Source organism: Crinia signifera, chromosome 1 (genome assembly GCF_055691185.1).
Source record: "Crinia signifera chromosome 1, ASM5569118v1, whole genome shotgun sequence".
Taxonomy (NCBI): Eukaryota; Metazoa; Chordata; class Amphibia; order Anura; family Myobatrachidae; genus Crinia; species Crinia signifera.
In genome coordinates, this window is record NC_139217.1 from 142,697,188 (window position 1) to 142,712,419 (window position 15,232).

The 15,232-nt window shown below is 44.9% G+C and overlaps 1 protein-coding gene across 2 annotated transcripts in view; it reads left to right on the forward strand.

Moving 5' to 3' along the window:
• QRFPR (pyroglutamylated RFamide peptide receptor) overlaps positions 1-15,232 on the forward strand; it is an 86,630-nt gene that overhangs the window by 57,309 nt on the left and 14,089 nt on the right. For both annotated transcript variants that reach the window (XM_083174444.1, XM_083174443.1), the window contains 2 exons: positions 4,866-5,101; positions 8,382-8,479. In XM_083174444.1, coding sequence (XP_083030570.1) covers positions 4,866-5,101; positions 8,382-8,479 — 334 coding nt within the window. The remainder of the gene's footprint in view (positions 1-4,865; positions 5,102-8,381; positions 8,480-15,232) is intronic.

Below are 15,232 nucleotides of genomic sequence, written 5' to 3' on the forward strand. Positions count from 1 at the left end.
GCTCCTGATGAAACATCAGCGTCTCTCCTTAGTCCGAGCGGATACCGGCTGGGTGATGCACAACTTGGACTACAGCGGAGAGAAGAAGACGGGATCTTCGCCAGAGGATCTGGTGAGTAGGATTTCCTTTCACAGGTACCCATATGGATTTCTTCGGATCCTGGACCCCGGACTCTCTAGCACCGGAGCCCCGGACCAGCCCCGGAACCAAGGCCCCGAACTCTGCCGCCCCGGACCCAGGAACCAAGGCACCGGACCCTGGACCATGGAGCCCCGGACCCAGGGACCTACTGACAGGCTCAAGATAGGTAAGTATCAGTATGTGTGGGCTTTGGATGTATTGAAGTTTTATTTTTCATGTGTCAGTGTGTGTGTTTATTTGATTATTTTTCATACTGTGGAACTACAAGTGCCAGTGGGCCCTTTAATGCCCCGCATGCTGAGACTTGTGGTTCTCCAAGTCCCAGCTTGCCGGGGAGGCTTGCTGGGACTCATAGTTCCACAGTATTAAATCTCTATCTAAGGGGCCCCTGTGGTTGGCATGTATTTTTTTAATCTTATTTTAGCTAAAGGTTTTGTGCATGGGAGAGGGGTAGTGCTGCAGCTTCACCTATCTGCCAATGTGACAATGATTAATGGTGCTGAGCATCAGGAGCCAAAGCACACTGACTGCATAAGTGTGCAGTGCATTACTCTGAATTGACTAAGTCCCATGAGATTTCTCAGAAGAAGTCAGAGGCTAATAGGCTTGTGCTGAGCTCTGCCTGGTGGAGCTCATCATATGCTTCTCAGGCCCATGGAGGACAGCAGCGGCCTCATCATGGGAGGGTTTTTAATCAGAGGCAGTACTGAGCATGTCAGGGCTCCTTCAGAGTAAGATACAGAGGGACAAACACAGGCTTTTCATGTAGTATTTTATATATATATATATATATATATATATATGCAGAGAAAGAGAGAATGGCGCAACCAAGTCAGTGATCGTAAAAAAATTTTACTTGACAAATAAATAGCTCACATACATGGTAAAAAGCAGCAAGCAGCTTGCCCAACAAGAAAGATCCTTCAGAGGCAACCAGGGATCGGCGGAAGCCGGGACTCAGTTCCCCACCGTCAGCGCCTCAGGACGAAGTCCCACACGTGATGAAACGCATAGAGGTGTGGCTACCTTCATGGCACAGATCTGAATGGTCTCTCCTGGTCCGAGCAAAGAGACGTTGATGGTGGGGAACTGAGTCCCGGCTTCCGCCAATCCCTGGTTGCCTCTGAAGGATCTTTCTTGTTAGGCAAGCTGTTTGCTGCTTTTTACCATGTATGTGAACTATTTATTTGTCAAGTAACATTTTTTATAGGATCACTGACTTCGTTGTGCCCTTCTCTCTTTCTCTGCATATCTGATTGGGACACCTGTGAGCCGTGGTCTGGCTCCCTGAGAGAAAAGGCTGCAGACATACAACTAAAAAAGGAAAATCACATTTCATTCTCCTGGTGACTGTGCGCTGCTGGAGCTCCAAATACTCTCTCTCACTCTCTTTCTCTCTCTCTCTCTCTCTCTCTCTCTCTCTCTCTCTCTCTCTCTCTCTCTCTCTCTCTATATATCTCCTATATATTTGGCTACATCTGTCACTCAAAGTGGGTGTCTGTGTCTATAACGCTCTGTTCCTGGACTTTCCTCTTAATGTGTGATTGCCTTCATCTGTGCTGAACACCTTTCTGAGAAATTAACCTGTTTAAAACAGGTGATGGCAATCATACATTAAGGGGAAGTCTAGAAACAGAGCATTGTGTCCCTCCTGGAGAGGGTCATGTTGGGAGGTATGTGACAGAGAACCAGCCCAGTGAGCCCACAGACAGTGCCAGACACCCACTGCCTTCCCATGTTGCCCAGCACTGCTACTCCACAGCCACCAGGTGAGCGCCCCCCTCCCGCGATTTGCGGCAAAACCTCCCCCCCCCGCGCGCCCCCCCCTCCCGCGATTCGCGGCAAAAACACCCGCTCCCCCGAGACCCCCCCTACCGCGATTCGCAGCAAAAACACCCCCGCGACCCCCCTCCCGCGATTCGCTGCAAAAAGAACCCCTCCACGACCCCTCCCGCAATTCGCGGCATAACCACCACCCCGCGACCCCCCCTCCCGCGAATCGCGGCAAACCCTCCCCCGTGACCCCCCCCCCCGATTCACGGGAAAAACACCCCCACCGCGACCTCCCTCCCGCGATTCGCGGCAAAAAGAACCCCCCCGCGACCCCCCCTTGCACGATTGGCGGCACCCCCCCTGCGACCCCCCTCCCGCGATTCGCGGCACCCCCCCCCCCCTAAATTCGCAGCAGCCCCAGGATTAAATGGCACATGCAAAACACTGACATGGCTATGGTCGACAATGAAAAAGGTTGACATGAGTTTTTGAAGATTTATTTTTAATTTTTTTAATTTTTTCATATTCATTGTCATGTGTCGACATGGACACCAATGAAGTGGCACACTTATGTCAACATTTACATGTGTTGACCTTTCTGTGTTGATTTTTTCTTGTGGCGATTCGCGTCACACCCCCCCGCAACCCCCCCTCCCGCGATTCGCGGCACCCCCCGTGACCCCCCACCTCCCGCAATTCGCGGCAACCCCCCACCGGAACCCCCATGAACCCCGCTCTCCCGCGATTCGTGGCACCCACCCCCCGCAACCGCCCCCCTCCCGCAAATCGTGGCACCCCCCCGCGATTCGCGGCAGCCCCAGGATTAAATGGCACATGGAAAACACTGACATGGCTATGGTCGACAATGAAAAAGGTTGACATGAGTTTTTCAAGTTTTTATTCTTCATTTTTTGAATATTTTCATATTCATTCTCATGTGTCGACATGGACACCAATGAAGTGCCACACTTATGTCAACATTTACATGTGTTGACCTTTCTGTGTTGATTTTTTCTTGTGGCGATTCGCGTCACACCCCCCCGCAACCCCCACTCCCGCGATTCACGGCACACACACACCCCCCCGCGATTCTCGGCACCCCACCCCGTGACCCCCCCTCCCGTGATTCACGGCACACCCCCCGCGACCCCCCCTACCATGATTCGCCGCAACCCCCGCCCCCGTAACCCCCCTCCCGCGATTTGCGGCAACCCACCCCGCGACCCCCCTCCCGCGATTCTCTGCAATCCCTCCCGCGATTCGCAGCATCCACCCCCCCACAACCCCCCCTCCTGCAATTCGCGGCACCCCCCGCGACCCCCCCTCCTGCAATTCGCGGCACCCTCCGCGACCCCCCTCCCGCGATTCGCGGACACCTAAGTTGCAATACAGGGCATCTTTCATACAATTCTAACCATATTTCTCATATACAAACGTTCACAAATTAAGGGGGCGCAGCCCCTTACGACGGTGTGAAGAGCGCCCGTAGGGCGCGATGAATCACCTAGTATATATATATATATATATATATATAAAGTCTTTTAGAAAAAACAGCACTCAAATTTCAGTGGAACAGGATGGTTAGGTGCAGGGTCCAGACGGTATCATAAAAGCACTTACCCAGCCTAGGTGAATAGGACAGGAAAAGACCAGCACTCACGTTTTTAGAAGAAAAAAATGTATTTAGAAATGAAGCATGTTAATACATGTACAAGGTGGCTGACCCGACAGCCGTTTCGACTGGACTCCAACAGTCCCTGTTGAAGACTGGTTGGAGTCCAGTCGAAACGGCTGTCGGGTCAGCCACCTTGTACATGTATTAACATGCTTCATTTCTAAATACATTTTTTTCTTCTAAAAACGTGAGTGCTGGTCTTTTCCTGTCCTATTCACCTAGGCTGGGTAAGTGCTTTTATATATATATATATATATATACATACATATATATTTATATATATATACATACATATATATACATACATACAAAAAGAGAATCTGCGCAACGTCACAATAATAAAGGTGAATCCGTCCTTTTCAGATGTAGTGCTGCTCACCCCCAAGAGGCTTTGTCACGGCCTAGATGTATGGAACATGTAACAAAAAGAAAGGAGGAGCGCACACATGAGCATAATAACCAGTATTTACTGAAAAAGAGTGTAGGCTCACATACAATTCAAAATACTTTGGTCTGCATACGTAGCATTCACCGCAGGTTAACAGCTTGTAGCACGGGCACCAGAGGACATCCAGCAAACCGGCAAAGATGAATCGGCAGCAGTGGCGGTGTTCTCCACGCTGCAACCACGGACGGACAAGAAACACCACAGCAGGGATCCGATACGTCAGTTACCCATTGACCAAGTTTATACTGTCTTTACTCTATGTCTTGACAGTGTAATATTCTCCCATGCAGTTTGCGGCCAGTAATGACAAGTGGGAGGGATGGATATTGTAGATAAGCTTAGCACTGGAATGGACAAAGAAGGGTCAGCTCAGCATTGCACTGGACAATTATGGGTCATCTCTGCATTGGAATGGAGAGACAGGGTTTCACAGTCAGCACTGGACAGGTTGTTCAGCTCAGCACTGGACAGATAGATTAGCCTTGCACAGCACAGATGTCAGCACACAGGTCAATTGATCTTCAGGTATCTATTTAGGTGTGTACCCAGCTTTGGTTGTCAGGCATTTCAACTTTCCCAACCATCCTTTATATCATTAATAAAAAGTTTTGTTTTCTGTTTTTGTTAATGACACTAATCACCCTTGAAGGATGTCCAAAGGGACAAATATATCTGGCTTTGTGGCACAAATTATATACCGTTTTATTTATTTTATTTTCCTCTGTGCTATCTGAACTATAATTTTATTTGCTCTATTTTACAAATAATTGTAATCATTAGACAAGTAATAATAAATGTTTCACCGTTACTTTATTGTTGTGTTTCAGATAAAATATGACTTTTTATATGAAAAACAGTACGTTTGCTGCCTAGAAAAATGGATCAGCCATGTTCACCAAAAAATATACACAACCTTTATCCTGGTGATTCTATTTCTCTTTCCATTAACACTGATGCTTCTGCTGTACAGTAAAATTGGCTATGAACTTTGGATTAAGAAACGAGTTGGAGATGCTTCAGTTTTGCAAACCATTCATGGTAATGAGATGTCCAAAATATCCAGGTGAGTTTATTACTGTAAATTACTGTGATGCACCTTTAAGATCAGCAGTACGTAAACTAGGTTTTCGTAAATTGCCTTTGGGTCAGAGGAAGCAATCTTATAATCTTAAAAGGCTGCCACGCCAAATACCAATCCCCCTTCCACCGTTTCCCCTCACAACCATGGGAGGGGGTGTGTAACAAAGACACATCCCCTCCCATGTCGCTGCAGCAGGGGAGATTATTCACTGGTCGCTGACCATCAAATGATTTCTCCTGCCTTTGCAAATAAAAGTCAATCTCAACTGACTATTATTTGCGGGCGCCAGGATGAAGACAGGGCAGGCGACTGACGTCATGTGACTGAACCACCCACCATTGGCAGGCATCGACCCACCCTTATACAGATAGGAACGCCCAGGGTTTTCATGGGAACGCCCATAAAACACTGGGCGTTCCCATGGCTCAGTGCAGCCCCCACCCCTGTCCCTCCCTCCCCGCTGTGAACAGCCCGGCGTGTACCTCGCTACGTCCGTTTGCTGTCGGGGTTTGCACATGCACAGAAGTACGCATGCGCAAACCCCGACCATCGGGGCAGAGGCCGAATTCCGATCACTGCATGTGATCCATAATTGGTCCCATACTGTATCTTTAACACAGCATAAGTAAATATTTCAATATATCACCAGGAGCATCATTACTGGTACTGAATTCAACTGCTTCATGGATGGTGGACAAAACTGTCACATAATGATCCATCCAGCATTTGTACTCAGTACCGTTAACTCTCAGCAACTGTTCATTATTGTAAGGATCCTTCATGCTGCATCAAGCAAATGCAGCACAGGATGAATCTATAAGCAATTACTAGAACGATTTACTTTTTAGGACATATAAATGACTGAGGGGTATGATACAAAACATGCTTTATTTTTTAAATTGCTGGGTTTTATAGTACTGATAGATGGATTATGTCCTTAATTTAGGGAGCATTTAAAACACTGCATGTGTTAATTTGGTACTCTTTACCTAGCACGGCACCCACGATGTCCATCGCGGTCATCGGGTGTAAAAAATCGCGGGCATCGCATGCACTACATTAACAGGTGCGACGCGACCGACGCGATGCCCGCGATTTCCCATAGGGATCAATGTTCAATTTTTCAATGGACGCGATTTTTCAGTTCAATGCCTCAATGCCCGCGATTTTGCCATAGGAAACAATGTTAAATGGGCCACAGAGCCCAAATAGGCACCCTTAGCAGTGAAATGTCCCCCACAATTGTTAACGACACCCCACGATCCACGCGAACCCAAAGCGTGGCGAGCACAGCGAGCCCGCGAGGGGCGGCGGTACGCGTCCTCCGACCTTTTCATACCCCCACTATCCACGTCGGCGTGGAGTTGAGAATAGAATAGTGTGGCGAGCGCAGCGAGCCACCGAGCCCGAAGCGTGGCGAGCGCAGCGAGCCAAGTGAGGGGACGCGGATACCTTCACAGGTAAACGCGGCCCTACGCGGGCTTCACAGGTATCCGCGTCCGCTCGCCACGCTTCGGGCTCGGTGGCTCGCTGCGCTCGCCACACTATTCTATTCTCAACACCACGCCGACGTGGATAGTGGGGGTATGAAAAGGTCGGAGGACGCGTACCGCCGCCCCTCGCGGGCTCACTGCGCTCGCCACGCTTCGGGTTTGCGTGGATCGTGGGGTGTCGTTAACAATTGTGGGGGACATTTCACTGCTAAGGGTGCCTATTTGGGCTCTGTGGCCCATTTAACATTGTTTCCTATGGCAAAATCGCGGGCATTGAGGCATTGAACTGAAAAATCGGGTCCATTGAAAAATTTAACATTGATCCCTATGGGAAATCGCGGGCATCGCGTCGGTCGCGTCGCACCCGTTACTTTAGTGCATGCGATGGACGCAATGGGCGCCGTCCTAGGTAAAGAGTACCGTTAATTTCTACCTGCAGCTACTATGCACTCATATACAAATGTTTTCATCAGTACATTAGTACAGTTAAATTCAGAATAAAAAAAATGCCTTTACTATGTTAACTAATGATGCCCATTCATGGAGTGATGTGCTCCATTCTTTTTGTACTAGATGGCATTGCACTTAGGGGGTTATTCTGATTTCATCGCTCCCCGCGCGTTTGCATGTGGGAGTGTTGTCTAGCATCTGCGCATGCGCATTTATGGTGGGCGCGGCGAGCTGCTTGTTTCGCACCTAGCAGTGGGGGTGGGGGGAGTGGGGCAGCGGCGAGGGGTTGCACCCATGGGGACCCCCATAGTTTCATGGGAGTTCCCATGAAAACGCTGGGCATTCCCATGTAAATGCAATCATGACGCAGGTGCTGGGGTGGGCAGCTAACGTCAGCAGATGTCAGCTGCCCACCCACTTCCCGCACAGGGCGCTCGCAAATGTAAGACACCAGAGAGGTGTCTTACATCTGCGAGTGCTGTAGAAATCATTTGATGGGCACCGACCAAGGAATGATTTTGTCACCGCACCCAAGGCTGTGAATGGATGTTTACGCTAAACATCCATTTGCATGCATGCTGGTGGGGTGGCTGTTCGTGCGAGCGGCGGGTGCGGTTTAATCCACACACAAAGCTGCTTGGCATGTGGACAAGAATAAGGTCATTAGTACAAAAAGCATGCAATGTGCTGCAGCATCATACGTTTTGTACTAGATGCCATGAAATCGAGTACAAAAAGTACGGGTTGCACATACTTTTTGTGCTGTGCGATGCACGGGCATAATGCACCTTGTATGGGCACCTTAAATATTTGAAACAAGGTTACCTGCATTAGAAACGGCTGCCTTTCTGATAATAAAAAGTACCGGTAATTACTTTTTTTTATATTCTACCTATATAATCACACATTAGTCATGTTAATACAGTACAGCAGAGTACTCCTTGGCCGCAATACAACTGCTACTGTATACAGGTGTCCACCACTAGAAGGTGCCTGCCAGCAGCAATACAATTATTCTATTGTGTCTGCACAAATGTTGTGGGTGCTGGAAATTTTTGTGTGCAACCTTTTCAAGGATAAGTACATCTCGCCCTTTGTGTGGCTAAATCCAATATTTTATAGACCACCAAAAGCAATGTGTGTCCAATCGGAGAAACAAGTGAATTGCTCCGACAGGTGCCCATTACTTCTGGCACCCCCCCCCAAAAATGGAATCACCCTGCCCTTGTTTCGTTGTTATAAAATGTGCATATTAAAATTCTCTGTACAAGACACTGCATTGCTAAAGCTCGCAATTAACTTCAACCAAATCTTTTCAGGAGGAAGAAACGAGCAATCATTATGATGATAACAGTGGTTGTCCTTTTTGCAGTCTGCTGGGCGCCGTTTCATATTGTGCACATGATGATAGAATACAGTAAGTATCAGATGATTTTCCTTTAGTTACTGCTCAATGTTACATAATTGAATTTTTTTTTTACTTTCCCCTTATTTTGTAATCAGCCTTACAGCACAGATCATTTTTACAAAAGCTTCAACAAAATGACACATCGTTTTGTAGAATTTTAGCTGTATTTGTTCAGGGAAACAGTTTTGATTAGATATTGTACAGAGGCAGAACTCAGAACTCTGGGAGGCAATGGAGCCATCTGCCACCGGGCTCCTGCTTCCATGGGGCACCTCTCCTCCCCTGCAAGTTTAAATTCTTTAATTGAAATCCATCGATATACAGCATGTCACTTCTCTGTCACTGAGTTCTGAAAAATACATGTTTTCTCTCTCTCTCTCTCTTTATATATATACTGTGTATATATATATATATATATATATATATATATATATAATCGCCAGCCCGCACCATCCGCCAGGCCCTGCCAGCCATCGGAAGGGGGCTTGTGCACCCAGTTCCGACAGAGCTGCCGTCCACCACAACCCCCCCAACCCCCCCCCCCCCCCCCTAACCCTGCCTATCACCCTGACAGCAGGGACATTCTGGCAAGTGCTGACAGTGAATGAGGGGGGCTCCATCTGTACATATATATATATATATATATATATATATATCTATATATATGTGTAATAACCATAGGTATATGTTATAACTGATAGAAGGGGTTAAAAGCATTACCCCATTGTTCTTCCCTTTTATTTAGTAAAACTTGGACTCCTCCATCTATTGTGTGGACCAGAGAGACTGTTAAGGGGCTGAACTAAGAAAGCAGTTGGGGGAGTCGGACTCGTGGGCACTCTGCTTGTGTCACTAATGTCCCTGCAATAAAGTTTTTTGGTCTCATGGACAGTACTGAGGCAGTTGGCCACAAGGAAGAAAAAGATAAAGGCTGCAGCCGTTGCTGGCTGTGGCGCAGTTTACCTCAGGAAAGTTGTGGAGCAGAGCTGCGCAGCATAGTTGCAGTGGAGAGAGTAAGGAGGTGGTGAGTGACAAAAACCCTGCACCCCACACGCCCCTATAGGGAGGAGCCATCATAGCAGCGTTTATACAACCCAGCTGGCTCTGTCTTCTGCAGAACAGTGTGCTAACCAGTCACAGACCAATCTAAAATCCTCATAGGAGTGCTGCCAGGTGGACAGACTTACATATAGTGCAGCATAGATTCTACCGGATAGCATCCTCACCCCTCAGCATTATAGGACAGCGTCAGTGTACCACCCAGTCTAGATGCGCAAGGTCATTGCCCCAGCACCACCCATCAAATAGAGACTTTCTCTCACTGTCAGCCGATATGCAACACTAGCCCATCAGGCTATGTACATTCAGCAGGTGGTCAGTGGCATTACAGTGAGCGGACACCCAGCGCAGATCTAGGTTCAGACACAGAAAGACAGCATAGCAACCCGGGTTAAACCCGACAAATTCAAGTCAGGGGACGCCCCAAAGGAAAGCACCTTAACCTGGAGACTTAGTCTTTTACAGAAAGTGCATTGCAGTGAGCAGGCGAAACCCGGCCACCAGGGCCAGGGGAGGGCCAAACCAAAGAGGGAATATACCTCTCCACCGCAGTCAAGTACTACAGCTTCCCCGCAACAAACCTAGTTGCCTAGGAGACCAGCATTACACAGGAGACTTGTAAAGCAGGCAGTCAGACCAGAGAATATCAGCTGATAATTTGCAGCAGAACTATTATAACAGGAAAGGATACATTTTACTAACAGTCAGGCTTCATTGTAAGCAGGAACAGGTCTGAAAGGATACAGTGTTGCTCCAAAATAGCAGGATTTGTCCTATTCACTGACTTATGTTAGAACTTTGTTTACACGCCTGTGGGGACTAATTGTATCTTACTCACCTTCCACTGTCCTGTCGATCCGGGCTGTAGGCTGGGACTTTTACTGGACTGTGGCCACTAGGTAGAGCTCTGTAAGGGGGTAAAAAGCGCTTATGTTAGAGCATAGAGATAAGGAATAAGTTGAAAGTATTATTGTGCAATAATAGAGTGGCAATAGACTTACCACACTTATTTAATGTTCACGGTAAATGAAATGCTCGATTCAAGCTAATTGAAATACCCGTCTACAGTAACCCTGTTCATTGCCACTTAAATGTTTGTGATAACTATACTTAGAGATGTTGCTGTAAATCGCAAGTTTAATTAGCATTAAGCAGAGTAACTGCTGTCATAGGTACTGTTCATTGGTAAATGTTGTAACACTTGTAATACACTGTTTTCAGCCTATACGGTAAGGTAATATGTTTGTTGAACTGAGGAAACCTGAGCCGTAGGATACATTCGGATAACCTGTACATGTTCCGGTATAATAAAAACACCATCCTGTGTATTGTATCAATTGTCTACTGTCAATGTCAGATGTGTATTTACTGTTATGAAATATTGTAATAAATCATTTTCAACCTTCCTGTGATCTTCTGTGGAGAAAGAATAACCTACGAAAAGAAATACTTACCTCTGGATAAATCTGAACTGACACTAAGTGAGACATTCAACCTTTACTTACATGAAGTTTACATATGTCTAGTTACTGTGTGTCTCCAAAACAATGCAATCTGTTGGCAGCAAGTGCAATCTCTTTCTCTCTCACATATGCACATGCATTTGCTTCAAGCAGGCTTAATAGTGTATATATATGTATATATATATATATATATATATATATATATATATATATATATATATATATAGCTGTAAATGGGAACATAAGTTCACACTTGGGGAACAATAACTCATTTGGAATCAATGTGTACAGGAGAAACATACAGAGCACTGTAACTTAATACACAATAAATATATTCACAATGAAATACCTGCACTGTTCTATAAAAAAAAAGCCTGAATTCAAATTTTTCAGACTTATTATCACAAAGGTTTCCAGAATAGCTAAGATGCTTATACATTTGTAAAGAAATACTTGCTAAAAATAGTTAAGTATGATGTAAAGTGAAATAAGCAAGTGTTCCTGTAGAGTTAACATCAGTGGGAGTAATTTGAACTATTTGACATTCAAACTAGTTTCCCCATATGTGTAATATATATATATATATATATATATATATATATATATATATATATATATATATATATATATATATATATATATATATATATATATATATATATAGCCAAAGAAGAAATCCGGCACTCCACCAAAGGTATAAGCTGTACTTGCTCCGGTGCCTTCGCAGGTACAAAGACCCAATGTAGCAGAATGGCAATAAGGCGTCACTCGGAGACTGCGTGAAGGTTCATAGCTTTATTGTGGTGACCGACACCAGTGTTTCGAGCACTTGGCTCATCTTCAGGGTACGCTGAGGACGAGCCAAGTGCTCGAAACACTGGTGTCGGTCACCACAATAAAGCTTTGAACCTTCACGCAGTCTCCGAGTGACGCCTTATTGCCATTCTGCTATATATATATATATATATCTGTAAAAAAGATGAGAAACAGCACCTCCTAGTGCAGTATCTTCAAATTTACTTGATACCCTTCACCACAAGTGAGAGTTTTCACCCCAACAAATTGAAGGAGTACCGTGAGAGGTGGTCCTCAACCACCTTATTAGAGCCTGTCTGTATGATGCCCTCCCCGGCAGATGTTCGCCGTCCTGGTTACCGACTTTTCATGGAACCTTAATACACCCCACTGTTATATTCCTCAAACAAGTGGGTGTGCATTAAAAAGCAAAAAGGAGATGATAGTGTAATATATCAAACAACAATTTTATTACACCACACAATGACAACTCAGTTGCCCTTACAATATTAAAAATGCAATGCAGCTTATCTGAAGAGTGCTCGGCCAGCACTATTAAGGTCAGTAAGGGGTTAAGGCGCTAATACCACAATCGTTAAAAAAAAAAAAATATATATATATATATATATATATATATATTTATATATTACTAACACAATGGTATGGGACCCTGCCAGCTTGGAGAGAGAACAGCGTTATCTGTCATGCAGATGTGACCCTTCAGTAATTTCTCCTGTGAGTTGTGAAGCTCACAGCTTTGTTTCAGCTTGATAGGGAAGCTATGAAACCGCTTCCAGTCCCCATATACAGTATGTAGAGGATAAGCATTTAGCATAAAGTCAGCCACACCAGTTTAGAATAACAGTTCTTAATTCCTTTCAATTCTGAGATTTTCCTCAAAAAGTTTACAGGGATGCATCACACACATACTGTAGAAGGGAACTACAGTAGTATGGAGTCAAAATTGGATTAAGAGCTGCCAATACAGTTCACCACTCATATGGTATAATGCATTACTGTATTCACATCATCAGGATTTATCTATTTGTCGTCAGTAATAAGTATCCATTTTAATTTTAATGTAATTTAGTATTTTAATTGTGCAAATAGTGTATTTACAATATTTCTAGTTAGTGATTTAAGTGCAATTTAATTGTTTTCTTAAATAAGTGCTATTGGGTTTAAAAATATCTCAGTTCTTTTTGATATTAGTATCATATGATCATTCGATTTGCGATCTTAATTGACAACCTACGTTCTTATTGGTGGTTTTAAATAGATCACTTTATCTTTTTTGCTGTTCATTAGTAACATATATTTCACTGTTACAACAGCTGAATTACTGTAATGTAACACACTCAGTTTAACAATTTTGGATTTGTTTAATAGATGTTTGTGCTTGGATTTAGTTTCTTTTGTATGTAAGTATTTTTCATCATACTGTATATTCCCTAATATTTCTTTGTGAGTGAATGATAGTTATACATGCTGTCATCATCTAGACAGAAAAGTAGTGCTGGTATTTTATGGTCTATTGGTAAGAAACATTCTCCTTTCTTCTAATACCAGCTGCCATAGACATCAGTTCAGAGAATCAGTCATTATTGCTATTTTTATATAATGACATTTTATTTCTCCAAGGTGAGTTGTGCTATTGTATAGTTGTCTGTAGTTTAATACATATTAGCTTTCCTGTAACCAGGGCCGGAGCTACCACTAGGCAGCTTTAGGCAGCTGCCTAGGGCGCAGGCCACTAGAGGGCGCCACTTAATTCCCCAACATTTTATTATGATGATTTTTGTGGCATCCACGTTTCACCCAGCACCCAGAAACAGATATCCAGCGATGTGGGCAGAGAGAGGGAGAGGAGGAGGCAGCGGGCAGCCAGGATAGGAGAGAGAGGAAAGGTATACTGTACTGCAGCAATCTGCAGTCCTTCAGCCACCCTCCCATCCACCCCTTATCAGTAGCAGCTCCAGTCCTCCGTCGTCAATATCGCCCATCTATCTCATAGCAGCAGCAGCGCAGAGTCCTTTATACAATCTGCGCATCCCTTAGCAGAGGCAGTGCCACTGTCATCAGTCACACCTTCCCGTTCCACAGCAGCAGCAGCGTCCTCCTTTAAACCGTCAGTGCACCTTAGCAGCAGCGGCGCAGCCGTCATCAGTGCCGCCTTCCTGTCTTTTAGCAGCAGCGTCAATCCGGCTGCCAGCGGTGCTATAGAGCTGATTGAAGTAACAGAGGCCCGGAAACAGGGTGGTCCATGTTCGGGAAGGCAGACTTGGCCAGTGAGTGTATAGTTGTAATTTTTATAAAATCCATCAGGCCTGTGAAGGGGGGGGGGGTGTTCGGGGGGGGAGGGGGGGGCGCAGCTAGCAACAGTTTTGCCTAGGGTGCAACAAAACCTTGCACCGGCCCTGCCTGTAACAAATCCACACAAACTGTGCATTGCACAAGGGCAAGAAGCACAAAATAGATTCAATGGTAACACTTGTTATGTGCTTCTATTAAAACTTTAGGTGTCATGTAACAATCATGTAGTAGCCTCTTAACATTATAAGTATTACTCCACAAGTCATATTCTTGATGCGTACTGCACATTTACGTCAGTGTATTTAATAAGTGAGTTTTTCTACACAACTGCATACAGTCTTCATTACCTTCCAGGATATGTCCATCAAGTCTGAGTTGAACTTACTACATTGCTGCATAACAAGTTTGAGTTGCAGTAATATATTTTTATATACTGCTTAAGGGGCATCCAATTACCCTCAGTAATTTACCACAGGTAATGTTATTACTAGGGGCTATCCTATTGAACCTGATGCCTCAGGCAGGCAAAACAAAATTCCCAATAAGTGCTGGCTTTTTGGGGAATTGAATGTGAAAACACATTAATTTCACTGAATTGGAGTTTTTTCGTGCAAAATTTTATATCCCCACTGGAGATCTAATTGGATTCCCCCCAAAAAATTGTGAATAACTTTCCATTTTTGATGCAAGTTAGATAACCCCCTAGTTTGATAAAGTGCTACTGGTGTTTTGTTCAATTAGCCCAGCATATTGAACCATATCAAAGTTAAAGAACAAATATGTTTGTATTCTGTTGTGTCACTGTCCAAACTTCATGAACAGTTGGAGCCCATCTCATCTATCTTCCGTAGGCCATGGCTCAGGATGGTTAGCCATGGCTATTCTTTTGTTCTCAGCTGCAATAGTAGATTAAGGAAATGTGGCTCCAAATTGCACACCCCCAGTAATGAAAGGTGCCATCTGCTGAGAATAAAATGGTTTACAGAGAGAGAGAGAGAGGGTGCAAATGCACTATGCGATCATTACATTACAATATAATATATAATAAGAGGTTGTTAGTATATCATTGGCTAGTGCCCACCAATCGTCCAGGTCACCTCTTGTCGAGCAGGTCCCTAACACTATGGGGTCA